The 20,766-nt window shown below is 40.9% G+C and overlaps 1 protein-coding gene across 10 annotated transcripts in view; it reads right to left on the bottom strand.

The window, feature by feature from the left end:
* The window catches only part of nbeab (neurobeachin b), a 198,556-nt gene that overhangs the window by 106,080 nt on the left and 71,710 nt on the right, over window positions 1-20,766 (bottom strand). For 5 of the 10 annotated variants that reach the window (XM_044201426.1, XM_044201427.1, XM_044201429.1 and 2 more), the window contains exons 14-29: window positions 15,697-15,776; window positions 14,584-14,646; window positions 14,097-14,194; window positions 13,543-13,635; window positions 11,549-11,657; window positions 11,366-11,447; window positions 11,131-11,254; window positions 10,182-10,374; window positions 8,993-10,009; window positions 7,974-8,191; window positions 7,567-7,720; window positions 6,443-6,623; window positions 5,296-5,423; window positions 4,896-5,003; window positions 4,305-4,473; window positions 2,038-2,476 (exon numbers count right to left, since the gene is read on the bottom strand). In XM_044201426.1, the coding sequence (XP_044057361.1) occupies window positions 2,038-2,476; window positions 4,305-4,473; window positions 4,896-5,003; window positions 5,296-5,423; window positions 6,443-6,623; window positions 7,567-7,720; window positions 7,974-8,191; window positions 8,993-10,009; window positions 10,182-10,374; window positions 11,131-11,254; window positions 11,366-11,447; window positions 11,549-11,657; window positions 13,543-13,635; window positions 14,097-14,194; window positions 14,584-14,646; window positions 15,697-15,776 (3,256 nt within the window). Of the gene's footprint in view, window positions 1-2,037; window positions 2,477-4,304; window positions 4,474-4,630; window positions 4,749-4,895; window positions 5,004-5,295; window positions 5,424-6,442; window positions 6,624-7,566; window positions 7,721-7,973; window positions 8,192-8,992; window positions 10,010-10,181; window positions 10,375-11,130; window positions 11,255-11,365; window positions 11,448-11,548; window positions 11,658-13,542; window positions 13,636-14,096; window positions 14,195-14,583; window positions 14,647-15,696; window positions 15,777-20,766 lie in introns of those variants that run through there. The other 5 variants (XM_044201438.1, XM_044201430.1, XM_044201432.1 and 2 more) reach the window with 4 other exon arrangements.

Raw genomic sequence — 20,766 nt, 5'->3', positions numbered from 1 at the left:
ATAAGAAAAATCAAATATGTAAGGACAAACAATATCTCATAGAGCTAATTTGGAGACTTTTTGGGAAGGAGAGGGGGAAAGGGAGGAAGTGAAGGATTAAGGATGATAAGGTAGTGTATTCCCATCTGGTCTAACGGAAATCTGGATGTTGAGCATTTAAACCCCTCCTCTAAGAATGTCTCTAGTAGAGACGCCTCTGCGACGACTGCCCCTGTGCACTCCACTAAAAGCTTTTTTTCCCCCCTTTTTTCTTTTTTGATGTTGTCACTCCCAATTTATTTCCGCCCTGACAGACAAATGAAAGGCCTGTCCATGTCTGGCAGCTCATTTCACTGGCAGGTGGCAAACAATTAGACACAGCAAATAGAGGCTGGGCGGGGAGTGACATGAAAAGCATGAGACAAAGTTGTATATGTGGTCAGGAGGGTTTGTGTGAAAGCATTTAAAAAATAATACACTTTGCTGTGGCGACTCAGTTCAGGCTGCCAGTTCCCATTACGGGTGTGAGCGGTGAGGGCAACAAGGCTGGCCGTGGTATGGCGTGAGGCCGCTTCTGTTTAATCTGTCATCAACGCCCTGGTGACCCCCACCCTCTCAGCTGTCCCCTCTCCCCATACTCCTCCATCTTCTCCCCTTTTCATCAGGCTCACCTCAGCCCAGCTCAGTAGCAGCATTGCATTAAAAAGAAGGAAGGCCCCATTGTTCCTCCTGACTCTGCTGCTTGAATCAGTGTGTCCTCTGCTGTCTCTCTGGGGCCTGACAGTGATTGCACAGACACCCACGAAAACTCTAACAAATCAGTGGTGTCCATAGGACAGGAGGAGTTTTTGTTTGTGCTAAACTCAAATTACTTTCAGAAAAATTATGATTTTCAAAACTTTACCAACCATAGGAGACAGGGATCAGGGGGAAGCTGAAGCTTGAAATCCCTGCAGGAGCAGGTTTGTAAACTTGCAAATCCAGACAGATTACTGTGTGGTTTTATCTAATCCAGGAATGTAAATAAACCACAGCAGTGCCACAGTGCTTCAGAGACCTTTTCAAACACAGGAATTCCTTGCCATGGGGGATGAGTACAATACAAGTGGCCTGAAATGAATAATGCGTTGCATGCTGCTTAGAAACCATTATTGTTTTATACTGGATAACTAAAATAAACCCAGAGGATTAACATCAGCACTTTACAGTCGCTTGAGCGATAGCACACACACACACACATCTTTTATGGCATTAAACGTTTGATAGCTATCCGCTAGAAATGTAAACCTCAGAGAATGATACAGTCAAACATATGGTATCATTTACAGTTATCTTGTTTAATGTCATCACGGATTGTTTCTGGCTTTAACAGTTTAAGTTTGCTTTACCTATTAAGAACAATTTAAAACTTGAGTTCAGTTAAAGGACCATACTGGTGTTTTTACAAGTTCTAGCTTCTTACTGTAACTACAAATCATGTACTGTATACTTTACATTTTTGCTGTCCTTTTCAAATACAAGTTATTTAGTTTAGATTGTTATGGTATTTTTGCTACCATTTCACGACACAATTGGGTTACAATCATTTCTGTAACATGTGAAAATCTATTAGCAGACTCTTGAGCTATGTAATTCATCACAGTTGTCACATCTGTATTAAATGTTTGCCAAAGTTGCATTATAATTGTGTTTTAATGCAATGCTTTAACTAGGAATAACAATGTGACTTTGATAAAAAAAACAAATAATGCAGTACACTGGGATGCACTTGACAGCTCAAGCAATTGAATTGTTAATTGATTTTCATACTATAAAGAAATAACTCTTGGAATGGTTGGAAAAATGTATCCAATAAACAACAGCAAGAGTTTGCAAAATGGTTCACTGTGATGTAAAGTGTACATGATTTGTAGTAAATGGGCTAAACACAGAATCTCTGGTACAGTTCTTTACACAAAAATAAAATAAAATAAAAAAGACAACTAACTGAAGCTGTAATATTAATTCATAACAGTGATTTTCTGCACAACACACTACCTGCCGATGACGCTTTCTCACCTGTCAAAAGAGTGAAACTGCATGGGCAGCGTGGCCTGAGCCTGGGCCTTGGCAGTAGGGTCTGGGTAGGACACAGGCTCCAGCCCAGCATCCATGCCCTCTACTGGAGCTGCCACCAGGCTCTTCAGAATCTCCTTGACATTGATGCCCCTTTTCGGCTGGCTGAGGCTGATGATGGAAGGGGACGATTTCAGCACCTCCACGCTGGGTGATTCAGACAGACTCTCCTGGGACTTCTTCACCTCTGATGACAGTGTAGATATGAGCTGACTCATGGTATCCGGCCCTCCCGCGCTGTGGTCCAAGTCAGACCCGTTAAGGATGCTGGCTACCTGCTCCTCTCCGATACCAGAGTCTGTGTGGGGAAGGGAGCTTAGCATGTGGAGGTCTTCTGATGGCGTAGGATGGTCCTTACTGCTGTCAAATGCTAGACGTGTTTCTGTAGAACACACACACACACACACACACACACACACACACACATTCACACACAGAAAACAGGGAGTGAAAGGTAGAGGCTACAGTTAAAAATATATGTGCAATAGCATTATATGATAAAATAATCACATTCATTACAATTTTCCATTTTCATTATAATTTGATGATTAATTATTTAGCCAAAAAACAATAAAAGAATAAACAAGCTCCCAAAGTCCAAGGTGATTTCTTTGAATCAAATACAAATGAGTTCAGTGATTAAAATAGTCAACAATTATTGTAATAATTTCTGTTGATGCTTACACTATATTGACCAACATACCACAAATGTATCATAACTAGTTTTTCTATATGCCTACTAAATTAAATGTGAAGCTCTGAAATGGGGATTTAAAACTAAATTATTTGATATCAATACTAATGAATAACTGCATTCCAGAGCTAGCCTTACATTGCTAGTCTGAGAATAAATTTAGCATGTGAAGAAAGAGCCACGTGCCAACGCAGCTTCTTAGATCTCTCTCCAGAAGCTCTGATCCTCTGGTGAGATTATCTCTCTGTTATTCTCCTTCTATGCTAATAAGACATGAATACTTTTCTTTAGCTTCCTCTTGCCTAAAGCCTTAGGAGGCATTTCTATTTAACTGCTATGAAACTGAAAGAGGAGTCAGATAGCTGCTCTATTATTCTGGTACATAATATACTGTACACTGTACCTTTCTATATACATGAGGTGCTAAGTGTGAACCTAGAATCTTATTAAAATCTGCAACATTCAGTCTCTTCATACACTGAAAATGCATTGTCTATATAGTGATCAACTTGACCCAGTAAATGCTGATTTTCCCCAAAACCGGCAGAAGTGCCTTTCTAATCTGATTTTGGTTCATCCTGACCCAGTGGTTACCTAGATGCAAGGCCGGCCATATTAATATTCATCACATGCCCCCTAACAAGGTCAGCAGGGCCTGATTTAGCCAGCAAGTCATCTGGCTTCCTGGTCTATCAGACAATCGTCTGCCACATGCCGTCTGGAAAATTCCCCCATTTTCTGGTGAAATTTATGAAGGCGGCAGTGTGCCTCTCTCCTCCCAGCAACCTCTATGATCCCATTCTCCTATGGTGGATTGCTTGCCTAATGGGCACTGACAGATGGGGCTGAAAATAGCAAGACTGGCTCCACTGCCCCAAAAACCCACAGTAGTTGGTCAGCATGCTGCTGCTTTCCCATCTCTCAACTTCTCACTGCTCATCTTCCCTTTCTTCATTCTGTGTGTTCCGAGCTCTTCAAATTACACTTTCATATTTCCTTTGGCCTCTCTCCTTTATCTCTTGTTTCTTTTATTCACTTCCCCTTTTGTCTGAAAGGAAGTTGATAAAGTATGCTCACTCGTGCATCTCATAATAGTGAGTTGGCACTGCAGCAGACATTGTGTTAAACCTTTGTAGGCAGCCACTGATTTCCTTTCATATGACTTAATGTATGATTTATGACCTGAGGCACATACTACCTTTCATTTCAGAGAGAACGATGATGCCTATTCAAGTTCATAACTATCATCTCCAGACCGAGTCTCCATTTGCTTCCACATTTAATTCTGTGCGGTGCAATTAGCAGAGCTCATGAATAAATCATATGTGAGCCAGTGGAGTGCAGGCAGGGTATCCCTGCTATTTTACTGAATGAGCTCTCGGCTCAAGCTGGCAGCAGTGTATCAGAAAGGACCAAGGACACTTAACATTCATTTATATCAGACACAGTCACTAAAAGCTAAGATTAGTGAGCAGAAAGAATGGATGTAAAAAAGGTATGGCACAGCTGTCAACACCTGTGCTAGTTGGTGAATTGATCTCCTGATGCATGCTGCGGCCTGATTGGCTACTTATCCTGGCAGTCTCACGTTGGGGCTCCAGGATGTCGCGGTACTTGGAGACCATGAGGACAGAGATGAAGTACACCACAGCTAAAGCCAGGAACTGGGCTTGCTTGCTATCATCCTGTGGAGAGGAATCACAATATGGTTATGCCATCTCATTTCACACAATCCACTGCTGCTGCCTGAAATGGTTCTCTCACAGGAAATGCACCTTGCATAGAGCATGGAAATACATTCAAAGTACTGCAATTATTCTCTAATATATTTCTAATACTTGCTTTGAAATATGTTGCTTTGAAATATATCCATTCAAATTTTGTGGACTTGTGTTCAACAGACAGCAGCTCAGTCGACAAGGGAATGTTGGCCGTTTCACCTGTTGATTGAAGGGTGTTACATTGCACACCTGTTTGTCTGCCAAAGAAAAAAAGCCTATTTTCATCCTCTCTACCTGCAGCCAAGTCTTTGTGACAAACACTTGCATGTTGTGCACATACTCGACGCCCTGCACCTACACAGACACACACACAGACCTGCACTCACCACATCACGAAACACCACAGCACGCAGTCGATTGATATCCACATCCTGCAGAAGGCGATCAGGGTCCTTGATGGGAGACAGGTTACTAGGGACAGCCTCTACGGCTATCTAAAGCAGAAAGATAACACAATATGACATGCTGCTCTGTTTAGTCGAAGCTCAGTTTAACAAGTTTTTCTTTTTTCATCATTTCAGGGATTAGCAAACGGACAAATATGGAACTGAAAAAATCTACAACATCTACAATTGTAGGTTAGTACACAAAGACAGATTTAGTGTCATAGGGGGTATAAATAACGCTTAGAATAGGAAAACAACATGTTCTTACAATAAAATGCATTGTATACATGAAATTTTCAACTAGTGGCACAGAAACCAATGTTATGACATCACATCCTACCTTGCTAGAAGTCACAGCATTTTGCAGGATTTCCTGAGTCTTGCTGTTGTTGGGAATGGAAGACTTATTTCCCCTGTCTCTGTGTCTCTGTCTGCACTCCAGACAGTTCCTAACTGCCACACAACACACTGCACACACAGAGACACACACGCACACACACACACACAGGCTCTCATTTCAGTTAAATGGAAATTAAATGTTGATGTTAAATGTTGCATGACCTCTTTACAACTAATCAGTTATCTCTGATGACAATTTGTTCCAGGCTGCTGGGACAGAGATCAGGAGTAAAATCAGCAGCCAGACTGATTTCACACTGAAGCCAGTGATGAGAAATTGTAAGTTTGCAACGAGGACACTGTGAAGGCTGAAGGCTATTTCCCATCCCCCCGAGCACAACTTGGAGTCAACAATCTAGCAAACACAGGCTTGCGCACACACAGACCCACAGGCGCAAACAGATATAGACACAGATACACTCTCACACGCCCAGACAAAAACAGACAAAGAGACACAAATACACACATTTTCTATGCTTGCTTTATGTATTAAATAATTCTCCTAAAACGATTTTATTGAATCAACTGAACTCAAAATTTGAATTCAGTTGATTCAATAAAATTTTGTAATTCTGAATTTAGCAGTTATCTACTTTGCATTCAAATGTAATTCATCAAATCTCTATGATGTACACAGACACTTTCAAACACACACAAGGGCAGAAAGGACCTCATGGAGTACTATGAGACACACCAATGACAGACACAAAAGGCTACCATTTGCAAAGAGTACATGATTGCACTGCAAATGATTCTCTCTCCTTGTTATGAATTCCAAAATGATGATCCTGTCATTTTTTTTATGCTGGAAACTGCAGCAAAACCCTGCACATTCTGCAATTTAGTATACAATTAGCAAAAGACTCTGAAATTAATTAGCTTTGCTGATCAAACTGGATTTTCAGGGATTAGAGGAATTATTAGAGTTAGTGAAGAGAATACTGTCATGGCATTTTCTAGCTCATCAATTTTCCAGTGGAACAAAATATGCAGTTTACCTCCCAAAAACCCACATAAAGATACTGTAATTGTTTCACTTCCCCACTGCACTGACATTCACATCTACGGCAGCAAACATACAATCTTACCAAGTCTGAGGCACTGACGCATCAGGCCACCGGAGGACATATTTTTCTCAGCCTCAATCTCACTGAAGTTGAGGGAGCTCGAGAACACCAACACATCTACCAGAACCATGAGACGGGACAGGAAAGTGATGGCGGTCTCTGAGGACATACCCTGTGTTGCCTCAGTGTTCTCCAACTCCGTCTTGCACAAGCAACAAGGAAGACACCAGTTACATAAAACAAAAGTGCACATGTACAATATCATATCTGCCACATTCTCACCTTTTTTTAACAGAAACATACAACATACATATGGAAAGAGGGGCATATCACACATATAAAGACAGTGTGCTGCTAAATTTAGGACAGAGACACTCAGTTGCAGATCAGGAAAAGGGCAGCCGCATAGGTCATTATTATTACACAAGGGTGAGTAGGGCCTCATCTCTGAGGAAGCAGTATGCAAAATTGTAAACATTGGTGGAGAGTTTAATCTGAGTTCAGCTAACTAACTCCACCTAAGGTGACATTTTGTCAAATACTTTTTTGGGGGTTGAGCCAGAGCAGACACTTCTTTGTTAACTGCCCTTCCCTTTGGGTTGAAACACGGAGAGGTTTTCTAGGGAAAATATTTGAGAGGGATGCCATGTGCACCAGTGCAGAGGGATAATACATTTTCAGATCTATTTAATAGTACTAAGCACAAATGGGTGTTGAATACAGTGTGAAATTAAGAGAGAGAAATTAAAATAGTATAAACAATAACCTTGGCACTCTAGACATGCACAGACAAAATAAACAAAAACAAAAAAGATGATTAAAATCAACTTCAGTTCAAGACTACAAATTAAACCTGATAAGAAAAAATACAGTAGATTGATAAAAACTAAACATAAATCACACACAGGGAAGTGAATTACAAACATGTGAAAATGTACCAATGTAATGTCCTCAGCATTAATTGTAGCACGGTGAAGCTGAGCAAATAAAGGTGGCCCCAAACAATAAACACAAACAAGTCTTATTTCCCAAAAGGTACATAATGTACTGTAGTAAACTACAGACAACCATGGACTAAGCGGTTATAATAAACTCCCACTAGATGGCATTATTGACCCACAGTGAAGACAGTGAGGTGCACTTACAGAAGGAGAGGTGGCAGCTGAGAGAAGGGGCAAGATCCCTCCACAAGCGATAATGATGTTGTCTACCATTTGTGAGATGAGGTGGATAGTGTTGTGGACAAAAATAATGTTCTCATTACTATTAACAAAGTCCATGACAGATTTGGTGGAGTGGCTGCAGGGGAAGGAGGGGAAAAAAATTGATTATTATGGGTACCAGCATTTTTCACATTATATAAACCATATGTGTGAAATAAATCAAAACATTTTTCGAAAAAAAAAAAAAGTTAGATTCAATGAAAGTCTAAAAACAGCAATACAAATCTATGTTAGTTCTGATATGGAAAGGTAATCTGAGTATCACTACAAGCACCATGCTCACCCTCCCTCTCTGTCTCTCTCAAGCGCACATAAACCACTTCACACACCTCCTCCAGACATGGACGTCACTCTCCAGTGCAAACAGCAGGTCAGTGAGCAGTCTCTGGTGCATGGCTGACCATTTGAACTCTGGGATGCGGAACATGGTGGTCCGTGGGCCGGGGCTGAACTGACGTCGCTGTTCCTCTGTCATGGGCATAGCCCTGAAGCCCAAGTCCACACGTATGTCCCTCTCCATCTGAGTGGCTAGTCGGCCATGTAGACTCTGATGGGAGACCAATTAATCAGTAAAAAACTGTTTCATGAGATACTGCTTACAAACGAGTTACTAATCCTATTCTTCTGTCAAGATCGATAGTGCACCTTAAGGAAATATAATGCTACGGGCATACTATTCACTATGAATGATGAATTGCCAGATTAAAGTGAGTCCTCAAATAACCTATTCCTGCCTGTGGGTAAAGACAAAAATACAACAAGCTCAATGCAAACTCTAAACATAAGATAAATGAGTCAGCAAGGTGCTGCAAAAAAGCCTGTTTAAAAAGCAGCAGTGATGAATTAACCATGAGCAATTACACAACAGCGGGGAAAGGTTTAAAAATAAACTCTGCCTCCCACTGGCCCTCCATCAGTGACCCAGTCTAGGCAAGAGAGCCTGACCTCTGAGAAAGAGCACAGCTCATACGAGAGGAGGGGAGAAATGAACAAATCCCAGGCGACTGTTGCAGAATAATGCTTCATCTATTTCTGCCCTTCTGTTGGCTCTTCCAACTATTCTAGCAGCCCACTTTCCTGAGTCTCAGAGGGATGTTGCCTGATGTGCACCAGGCTATCTTGTCCCCATTACAACCAGAGTTGGACAAGGGAATGATCCCTATGGGTCTGTTAATATAGAACTGTTCACTAAAGGCCAACACATCCTGACAATGGTAAATGGTCTCCCTCCTCGCTTTCCAACCTCTATTTATTTATTTCATGAGACGGGAATGGGAAGCCTTTTTTTGTGTTGGATATTACTGGATAACTCAATTTACATGAATGAGTTACATGATAATTTAGCAACCTGTGTGGTGGTTGTTGTCTGAATCTTCTTCATCTCCTTCATCTCCTTGTCTTTGCTGTCATCTGATCTCTCTGTGTCAGAAGTGTTGCTTGTTGCATCTGCTGCACTGCTAGTCTTAACAGTCAAGGAGTCCCCTTCAGATGCCACTGCAGCTGTGCCCTCAGTGACCTCTGGGCTATTGGAGGAGACCTCAGCCTCAGTACCAGCCACAGAGCTGATGCCCTCCAAGGCTGTCTGTAGTTCAAACTCATCCTTCTCCGGGATACTGGGTAAGGAGCCAAGCTCAGAGCTGCCTGTCATGTGAGCAAGAAGGCCCAGTTCATCACTGGCGCTGGTGTGGACTGGAGGCTCTGGGCTGGGAAGGACTAAAGGCTCAGCTGGACTGAGATCAGGCAGTAGCTTATCCTCCATGCTGCCTGTCACCTTGCCAAACAGGAAATTGTTGGTGTTAGGGATGCTATCCTTGTCATCATCTAGAGTAATGAGAGGGGGTGCACTTTGGTCATCCATGCTGCTCTTTGGCAACAGCACATGGTTGACATTGCTGTTGAGCTTTTCCACAGCAGCACAATAAACATTATCCAACAGAGAATCCACCTCCACCAGTGCTCCATTCTCAGATACTCCCAGAGTTTCAGAGGACAAGTCCATATCATCTAACTTAACCTCTGTAGCCTCCACCTTTTCAGCCTTGATGTCCACCAGAAGGTCATGAACTTTGACCCTGACCCCATCTACCATACCCTCCGGTCCTCTGAGGCCCTCTTCAGGCCCCTTCCCTTCAGCCAGCAGGTTGCATGAGTCTGCACTCTCATAGTCCTTCTCACTCTCAGGTGTCTGGGAGTTATCGTCCATTTCTCTGATCTCAACCGTGCCCTTGATGCCAGAGGCCTGAGCAGATAGACCAGAGATGGTGCTGACCAAACCCTTCTTCCCTTTCTTAATATTCTCCTCCTCCTGACGCTGGTACTCTTCATACATCTTAGCCAAGTACTCTTTATGTGCCTCATATGTTACCTATAAAAAGGGTAACGTTATAGACAATGTTAGCCACATATTTATGATGCAAGCAACTGTGAAGAACAGTGTAGAAGAAGCTTAACAGTTGAGACAAAATAGATAAAAATGTCTCCCTCAACACCAGAGGTCAGTGTTTCCTATTTGTTATACAGTATAGTACAGTACACACCTTTGAGTGGGCTATAGAGAGTGTGTCCACCCACACGCGCCATCCGCCCCACTCATACTTGATGGCATGGTAGAGCAAAATACGAAAGATGTTGTACACCATCTCAGTGATCTTCTGCTCGTCAGAGTTTTTAGGGTTAATGAAGCCAAGAGAAAACATCCAGTCCTGCCATACGGAACACTGAAGCAGACACCTGCAATAAGCACATCACCACACGATCAACAAATAAAATCTGCCTTACGTAAGCCTGATAATACGTTTGGGTAATTTGAATAAACTCTGATCCTCTTATCTTTAGCAAGTTTGACATTTATAATTGATGACTAATTTTCAATGTACTTTGAGTTTTTCCATAAAAATTAAAAATCATTTAGGCCAATTATTCTTTCTGCTTCTCCTCAACACCCTCCTTTGTGTCCAAAGAACATATAGGTGCTATTTGGCATTTTGTTATTCACATAATAACTGATTGTTTTGATCATTTGGCCATTCATATATTTATTTGTTTATTTGGCAGCAGTATCTCACAAAACAAAATGACAGCCAAGATAGAAAAGGGGCAGAAAGTGAAAAGCAATTAAGTGTTTTTTTCAATTCAACAGTTTGACTTGACGAAGTACTTTCTGCCTATTGATTTTAGGCTAATTATGTTGCTGATTTAGGTCAGTGGTTTGATAAGACTTAATTTAATTGCAATATGTCTCAAAATGTGTGCGTGTGTGTATCAGAAGGAGAGATTGGGTGTGAGAGTGAAAAAGAGAGGAGTAACTGTCACAGAAACATCTGTTGGAGAACATGTGCATGTCTAAGGATGATTTAGCATCAATATGAGCCTATTAAACATGGTGGGGGGGGGAACAATGTGCCTTTTTTCTCTTTTCTTTGATACATTAATCAGCAAGATAACTGATGGATTGGATGAGTAAAAGGCGGTTTAAGTTCTGCTCACCGTCTGTTCTCTCGGCTGTTGTTGAACAGTTTGATCATGTCTGAAAGGAAGAGCCGCCGGACCTCCATCAGCTCTGTGCAGGGGGCGGAGTTCTTCAATAATGTGGCTACCACCTTGAGAATCACTGATAGAACAAGCAAGCAAACACAAATATACACATATTGTCAATTTTACCAGAGAACCGAGTACTTTAGAAAGAATAAAACTCAATGTTAACAGGCTGTCACAGGCTTACTTGGGTTCTGAATCTTGACAGTGGAGTCGGGCTCAGGATGAGGTTTGTGAACTACCTGTGTGCAGACTTGCTCTGTCAGAATCTGGTGCGGGAAGCGGTGAGAAGACATCAGTCACACATTCTGTACACAGAGACCACTGGTGCAGTAATGTTGGGACATTTGAGAGGAAAATGTTTTGTTACCTCATACAGAGTGTTGTAGGTCGTCACGGTCACAGTGTTGGTGTGCAGCATGAGCCTCTCTCCCAGAAGAGTAAAGAGGCTGTGTGTGTGCATGATCTCCACCTTCCTCCTGTGGATAAACACACACAAACACACACAGAGACATAATGGTGAAGTGGCTTGTTTAGAGCTCCCTAAGCCACTGAAAGGATCAGTGAGTGCCATCAGCTTGCTTCCCTATTCTCTCCCACAGGGAGCTGGGCTCTGGAGACAAGTGTCAGGAACTGCCTGCTGTCATAAATTAGGGGAATTTTGTTGGAGGTGTGTAGGATAATGAAGTTAGCCTGTCACTAGGAAAGACTCCAGGATACAACATAGGTATAGCACAGGTGTATGGGTTCAACACTGACAAACTACTTCTGCAAACAGCATAAGGACTGCTGTCACAATGCTAAGCCAAAGCTGCTGCCACTGCCGCAAGACAAGTTGGGACTTTCCTAATAAGTCGACAATTTTTTTTTTGTATTTTGCAGAGGCTGGCAAATTGGACACTTAGGAGAAGAGTAGCATTTCTCTCAACTGTATAAATATGGAAATTTGGGAGAAAAGGCCAGACTGATGATCCATAGCAAGCTGAGGTGGAACTTGTACAAGTCTGCTCAACCAAGGAGGTACAGTGAGAGGAGAGGCCTTATTGTAAATGCTTTAATGAGTATAAATCCAGACAAAGTCACTGTCTCTTTCCCTGAATATAGTTTAAATCATCAGTTAAGACAATGTTGAAATGAAGACACTGTTTAAAATATGAAAATTGGATGTATGCTATTCAGTGAGAAGAGATTAAATACACTGCTGTTACAGCAGGAAGCATATTTAGTTCTATAATTATAAACTTGACATGCAATATTCATTATGTTTTATCTTTTTTGGTTGAGTATTTGCAATTATAAGACAGAAGTCTGAGCCGAGCTTATGTCATATATCCTGGCTTTTCTCTCTCAATACTTTTTCTGGTTGTTTTGTACTGCATGCCCCCAAAAACTACTACAACAAATCTGTAGATCACATCATACTGATCATTTGACCCATCAACCCAGACAGAACTAACAATATCTATCATCACTGAACGAAGAAATATAAAATGACAAAATTAAATTATCAAAAAGTAATAACTACAACGCACGGAAGAGTTTCACTGGAGCTCACGGTGTACTAGGACGGTGCTCTAAAATGTATGAAAGCTATTAAAGCAAGGGGTGAAAGGCAGGCTTTCATGAAGCCCTCATGTCCCTTGAGGATAAAGGCCTTTCACTTGCACCTGGGGCGGTCTAGCATGTGCTTATGGCTGCCCTTTCTCTCCATTCAGCAGGCACCAGTAACACCACAACACCTGGTGCCCCACCATTGTGAGCATAGCAAAACCCCCATATCTTCTCCATCCATCCCTGCATCCGGCATTTTGAGTCATCGGCTCTCCACCCGTGGTATCCTCTCTCCTCTCCAACATGCAGCATACAGAGGATATGTTGACATCCTAGTGGGTAGCTTATTATTTATTTCACTCTGCGGGACAGTAACTTGGACCTCTTCCACCATTTTCTTATGTGAAGTAATGGTTTTAGGGCACAATGCCAGGAATTCAGGTGTTCTACAAAGAAGTGCACCCTAATTTGCAAAACTGGCATCCAGTCAAAAGTTTTTTTGGCTCTTCTAATTGCACACTTTTTCAAAAGAGTGGCAGGAACAGATGAATCATCTCTCTGAATGTAAAACATGTTTTATGATTTTTCAGTTTATAACCTAGTAGCCTATCGTAATGTTTGTAATCTGGACATTGTAGGGACATGGAAATGCTTAAAATGGCAAAACAACACAGAGTAGATAACAAAATAGATAGCAACATGCATCTATTTTTAAAACATCTGACAATACATTAACCTTCAGACTATTTATTATAAAACACTTAGAGTGTGTAATTACAGTCTACTACACAGCTATTGGAATGGGTTACTTACTTGTGGCCCAGATGCTTGAGGAAGTACCCAAGGACTTTGAGGGATTGTACTCGAATGCTTTCACTCTTAGAGGCCATGAGCTTGTAGATTACCCTGGAATAGACACAAGCAGAGAAAGCTGGCAACAGCACCATGTCTTGACAGAATAAAATATAGCCCCGTTGATGAAAAGGCTCTGTACTGGTTAGCTGACAACCATTTTCCTTCGGGGAGAATTTACATTAGCATTAAATGAATGTTCTAATGAAAGCAGCAGCCTTTCCACAATGAATTCCTTCGAACTCACAAGTAGTGCTACACTGTGTGCATTTATATTTTATAGGATCACATGGGGTACGTTTGATCATCCGTGTCGTATTGTGAAATCAATATGTTAATATTGTTACTTTTCCATGCATAGTTTTTTTTCCTCACTGAACTTATGAATAATTCATACATATCATAGGCACACAGAAACAGCACAAGTGTTAGGTGCTTAGGTTTATTTTGTGAAATCACCACTTCATTTTGTGCCTGAACAGTGAAGGGATTGTGTCTTCCCTTGAGGGGCTTACCGTATTCCATTTCTCTGGTCAAAAGCAGGGATCATGGAAGCTGGATGCTCAGACATGAGGGCAACCACCAACTGCAACACATCATGCAGATTCTCATCCTGCAGACAAACCAGGAGAGAAAGATGATACAAGATAAATAGAAAAGGGAGCAGGTGATGAGAGAGAATACAGTTTTTGTTCTTTGCTAAGAGTCTGTAACTGCAACTGCAGCAAAGACATAATGTATGTGCCTTACAATTGTATCACCTGCAATTGCAGAATATACCTGCGCCCCTGGTACACCTTACAACAGTACAGGGACAGTGGTGGACCATTGCTAATCAAAATGATTAATTCATCTTGCTGGTTAGTTTAAATGCTAGAAAAAATAACTTATCCTTGAATAGCAACTGTGAAGATGAAATATGACGTTGTAGCTTAGTGCAGCAAAGTGGCACACTAACAGACTGAGTGAATTCACTTGGAGCAGGAATAGACTCTCATGTACCTCATGAATTGTTAACAAATAGTTCAGGATGCTCTGCAGCTCATCCTCCTTCACACCTCGGTCCTGAAAGAACGCAAAAATAGGAAAACATAAAAACCTTAACGATGTACAAGGCAAATAATTGGAGAAGGGTCACTGCATTACAAAGGTTTAGTATGTCTGCCTACATTTAAAAAAAAAGTACTAGAAATTACTGGATGAAGAACACTAAGTGTTAAGGGCCTCCAGTGTGTCCATTTTTATTGATGTGCTTAGATTGGGTGTGCAGTTGATGCACCTGTCATGAGAATGTATGTTTCTACAACAAGACAGATTGAAAAGCCAACTCTTGTTTGCCTAAGAAGTTTGGCCTGGTGATAACCTGTAGACCCCAAGCCTGTTGTCTGTCCAGTATTAAAATTCCTCTTATTTCTGCCATGCCCTGGAAAGCCTGTTACAAAAGGTGGGAAGATAATTATCAGCAGCGATATGGCATGCTGGGATGCAATATGACAAAAACTGTGCAGAATAAAACATAAAAAATATTCAAATGTGTAATATGTAGTCCAGCACTCAGCAATATTTGGTGTTATTGATTAGTCTATCATTTATTTTTTAAATAATTTCATTCATTTAGTCAATAAAACAACAAAATAATGACAAATACCTGCCATACATTTCCAGAGCCAAATGTGATGCCTTATAAGGGCTAACTTTGTATGTTAACAGTCAGCAAACCCAGAGGGAGTCAATTACAATTAATTTAAACAAAGAAAAACATAACAAAACATAACAAAACAAAACATTTGTCTCATTCGAAAAGCTGGAACCAACAAATGTTTGGTATCTTTACTTGATAAATTACTTAAATGATTAAATAATTATCAAAACTGTCATTTATTAATTTTTTCTTGACTTAAATTTCTTACAGCACAACTGGTTTTCTTCCAAGCACACACTTTTTAGAAGAAATCTAAAGAAAGAAATAAATAGCACTGAATTTATTAAGGAGCAGACCGGCAGAACATTTTAAAGGATAAGACAGTGAGAATCGACAATCTCCATATTTTCTCAGCGCAGCTCAAAATCAAGCCGTGAGAGGGGCTGCGACGCATGAAGACAGGTGGGATATACCTTCAGGATGAGTTGCTTGAGGAAGAGAAGCATGAACGCCCGCAGAGAAATTATTTCTTTCTGGGTTGGCCTTGGACCATCTGTAGTTGGAGAGAGAGTCAGAGAAGCAATAAAACTGAGAAAGAAAGTATTTGAACCAAATAAGATGTCTTTCTGTTTTCTGTTTTACAGTATCTATATTTTTAGATTTTTACTGGCAATGTTATTCTTGAATTTTTTCATGATATAAAGTTCCCTTTTGAGTTTTTATTTATTTATTGATAATGAAATATTTCTGTCATTGATCTCTTGTGTTCTCCTCCCTTGAGCTTTTGGGGGAAAAAAGCAGACAAAACAGGGACCTCTTCAAAGACATTTTCAGTTTTCTTCGCTGTATCATCAGCTTTGTACTGACTTACCGGATCCACCTTGAATGTGTGTATCAGAAGTTTCACTAGGGTTTACCAACAACCTAGACAGAGAGTGTGGCACATAGAGCCACACTTTGCAAACAGAGAAGAATTTGTACAATAACAATTAGTAGAATATATTTGATATACATAGTATGCTTTAAGTTCAGGAGGGGTCATTATGACTATTCAACGCAAATGTATTTATCATTCATGCTGCATCTAAAGTCTAAGTGTATCCCATGTAGTCTCGGTCACAACATAATGCCCAGACAGCCAGCCCAAGGTCACCATAGTCACACCTGCCCATCACACTGACAAATATCTTATTAAAACTTCCCAGAATAATTTGGCACTCTGATGTTAGCCTCACAATCCAATCCAATGCAATCCATCTCTGTCATGAACCTTATTCAACATCTGATGGGCTGAATGTTGACAGCAGGTGTATGCATGCTGTGCAAATAAAGAATGACAGAATTTGACAGAAAGCATTGATTAACTGTCATATCACAGAGCTGCTGCTGCTGTATTGGTTTGGTTGGCACAAGAATAAATTTTGACACGGTCAGATTATATTCAAAATGCTGAGCTCTTTTGTTTTTAACCAAAATGTGTTTGCACGTACACTGAGTAGGCGCACTAATGGGCTGCAGCAACAGGCAGATCAATACAACACAGAGCTATTCAGTCAGACACATCAGAAAATGCAGGATTCGGTATACATTACCACTTATAACAATACAAACATCTCCTTAAGATTAGCAGCACTCTCACTGTAGCACAAAGGTTCCATTTTTGGCGGTAAAACCTGGCAAATATTCACTAATTTCCTATTCATCCTGTGTAGCCAACCAGGTATAAACACAGTGACAAAATCTTTTACATTTGCAGAGGTATTAAATGACACTAACTGGGGCAAATACAAGAGCAAAAGCCTTTCAGGAAAAACTGGTCACCAATGTCTTTCTTCTCCTCTCAGCCCTGATAAACTCCAACCTCCACCTTGGCTGGACACATGTTCATTTGAAATGGGGACAGTGTCATGATGACAGTTACAACGGCAGCAGACACCTGACCATCCTGCTGCTGCAACAGCAAGTCAGTGTAATCAATGATGAGGCTCCCTGAGGTTGCAGGAGTATGGCAAGTGCCGATGCATCCCGACACTGATTAATAGAGTGAGAGAGGAAAACCTAGTGCAGCGACAGAGCCTGACATGGAAGGGATGATAAGAACATTATTACCGCAGCCACTGCATCCAAGTTATTCACAACCAATTATGCTCAGCAGCTCTGCACAGCTCTTGTTTCTCATTCACATATTGCTTCACTTCCTGCATCCCAAGGGCACAAGGAGAAAGAGTTTATTGAAAAACAATTTATGTCCATGTGATTAATGACGGAATCATATTTCGGCTTATGACGATGATGATAATAAAGTCACGGGCATACACAATAGCATGCGTCCTGTATACTTGTGCAAACCTTTACATGAATTATATGTTTACTCCCTGAATGCTTTTAAATAAACAAAGGCTGACAAAACACTCTAATGCAACAAGTATTTTTAATTGCAGCTGCAATAATTGTTTTCCAGAATTCCCTATTAAGTTGTAACTAGCGTATGCTTTGCCTGCTTAACCTGCTCTGGAGTATGTTGACTTTAAACTGCAATGACTAAACATTTAATAAAACACACACGGGGTAAACATAAAGGGAAAAACATAAAAAAAATGTATGAGTAATTCCCCCATCTCTCTCTCAACAGCTTTTCTAATGCACCACCTAACCTCCATTTGCTCCAGTGGATTTGTCAGGTTTAACTGTGTAAATCTGAAGCAAGGCAGTGTTGAAAGAAGAGTATGCATGTGCCAAATCATTCCCTGACTTCCCTGCATTCTGTAATTTGTGTCTTACATGAGATTAATTCATCAGAATGGAGGCACAAAAATCTAATCAACCACAAGCCTTGATCAGATAATTCCTCTGAAGCACCTACATGTCTCATGTCACTGGTGATTTCTCCTGTAATGGGAACAAGACAGAACCAGCTTGAATTGAACGTGGTGACTGGCCTTGCTGCCCATGTCTTACTCCTTATTTAGTAAAAACAGGGGCAGGGCAGAGACAGAGACAAAGGGAGAGTGATAGAGATTGAGACAGATTATGTGTTGCCTTGTGGTTACATATCACAGACTGAGAGTTGAGCAATGGGCATCTGTCTATGAGTGCCTGCAGTGATTCTGTGTATAACCAAATGATACATGGCTTTAATTTGATAGCACTCTCTATTAAGACCTGAGGGAAAAAAAATAGGAGGCACTTCCAGAAACAGAGTGAGTAGCTGGAGTAGCTCCATTTTAAATGTGTTCTGTGTCCCTATAATTGAACACTTCATTATCTGCTTGGCTCGCTCCCTCTCCGTATGTGTCTTTGTTGGTCATTTCTCAGTTTAGAAGGACAGAGAGAAAAACTGACCTGCCAAATCAAGCGCAGATCAATGGAAGCAGACCCACTCTGAGAATTATCTACAGCAGGAAGGCGATCCATTTCGAGATCATTCTTCCCCAGAATCTCATTTTCCCAGCCCATTACAATCTCCCAGGAATTCAACAACAATCAGCACCATATTTACACTGTTTGAGAGGGCTACATTTAGGGAAGGCTCAATTTGAAAGCTCACTGAAGGAACATGGTTAACAAATATGGAGTATAGTCCAATATGTGTATATGGGCACCTCTTTGCAATTGAAAAACTATGACAAAGTGTGTATTCCATCAGGTCTCCTCATCACACCTTTGCAAAAACTTGTGTTCACCATTGAGCAGTGATTCTTACCTATGCTTTTTAAAATGTGTAGTTCTTTGCAATCAAAAACTGTCTATAGATTGCTATCCATTATTGGGTTTTGACACAAACTTTAATGGACTTTGTACTCCAAGCCCCTTCCAGATGTCAGAACTCTTTACCTTGTTCCTAAGTTCCTCTTTGTACTTCTGTGCCATTCCCCTTAAAAAAGACACTGCACTAGTTCCATCTCTCTCCCTACCAGAGAGGTGACTATACATGTCCCAAGAGCCTGTTTTATAGCCAGGCGTCAGTCATCCAATAACCCTTGCCTTTGCCTGGCACCCAACCCAGACATCTACACCTATCCGTGCAGGTGGTAGGCCCACATATATAGGCTACAGAAAATTTTTGAATTGAACCGTGGCAGGTAAGTCTCAAAAAACCCACACACAAATGCAGCGAAATTCACACATGACAAGCAGTTTGTAAATGCAGGTTCAACAGTCTGTATATAATTTAACCACATCCAAATGTGTTTTTGATGAAAATTGCAAATACATAAACATATAATTATGGATTTATATTATATTTATTTAAAACAAGAAATATTTGAGCGTGTATCTGAAATACATATGTTGGGCCTCGACTAATCTCACCACATGTGAGGGACAAAAGACAGGCCTACCTGGCGCCTACAGGCGCCAAGCCGACAGCCATTGATTCACACCTAACACTGGATTCCCATTGGACGGCACACGCAACGCGGTGCATGAAATCCCAGCGCATGCTGGACGAGAAACAGACTATTTTGTGTTTGCTGAACACTTCCTCCTGATCCTGATCGTTTACTCCCCATAATGATCCCGTACCTGCAGGAGGATACACGGACTGACTGTTCCCTTCACGGAGAGCAAGATCGCCACTGAGCCTCTCTTCCTACCGAAGTCAACCGCTGTTTTCCTTTGCTGCCCTGAAAGGAACAGTTTCGCCATTGGACCCTTCGTCAGCGTCCGAGCTTGAGAGAAACTCCACCGGACAACTCCAAAACAAACTTTTTCACGGCATTTGAGATTTCTTGTGCCTTACTCTGTGTGCTTTCCTCTCTCTTTTATCTCCACTAACCCACACACATTTATACGTACATTTACACACATCTCAAACGGCCCAGATATCGTGGTAGCTTAGCCAGTTAAGCTGCACGTTATCTTGAGGACAAATAGAGTTCAAACTCCCGTTTTGGCTCTGTCCTTTTGTTGGAGATTCGCAGGCCTGCCTGTCATTTGGCTTAGTTTGTGACGACCACCCACGTGGCCGCCACCTTCCTTCCACCCCCCTCTCTATTGCCCCACACACATACATCTTATATGCTTACTGAATGTTGTATGATTATTGTGTTTAGACTAGACAATAGTGGTTGTTGGCTGAAGTTATTGATTGTTAATCAGTGCTAAGGTTAAATAAATGCTATTGATTCTTTAAAGAGCAGTTGCCTGTGATTATTGTGTGTACATTTTGTGATAGTAGCTGGTTGCGACGGTCAGAGCTTGTACTCACCCGTCACTGTGCCCCTTTTTAATGTAAGATTAAAAGAGACTGTTTTTCACTATACTATTAATAATTTTGATAATATTAATAATTTTATTAATATTCATAAATATCTTTGATGTTTCTGCTAATAACGAAACCTGCCCTACCTGAATCCCAACATGAACATTCTTTTTTTATATGTGGATTTTTTTTTACATTTATATACAACATTAAATATTTTGTGTGCATTAAAAAATATTTTTTTGGAGAGTCATTTATACATAAATCACAAAATACACATGTGAATCCTTCTGTGTGCATTCATTAATATGGAGACCCATCTGATTCCATACATATAGCA

The sequence above is a fragment of the Siniperca chuatsi genome, linkage group LG7 (assembly GCF_020085105.1).
Source record: "Siniperca chuatsi isolate FFG_IHB_CAS linkage group LG7, ASM2008510v1, whole genome shotgun sequence".
NCBI lineage: Eukaryota > Metazoa > Chordata > Actinopteri > Centrarchiformes > Sinipercidae > Siniperca > Siniperca chuatsi.
The sequence above is the reverse complement of the archived record's forward strand: the minus strand, read 5'-3'. Positions and strand labels throughout refer to the sequence as shown.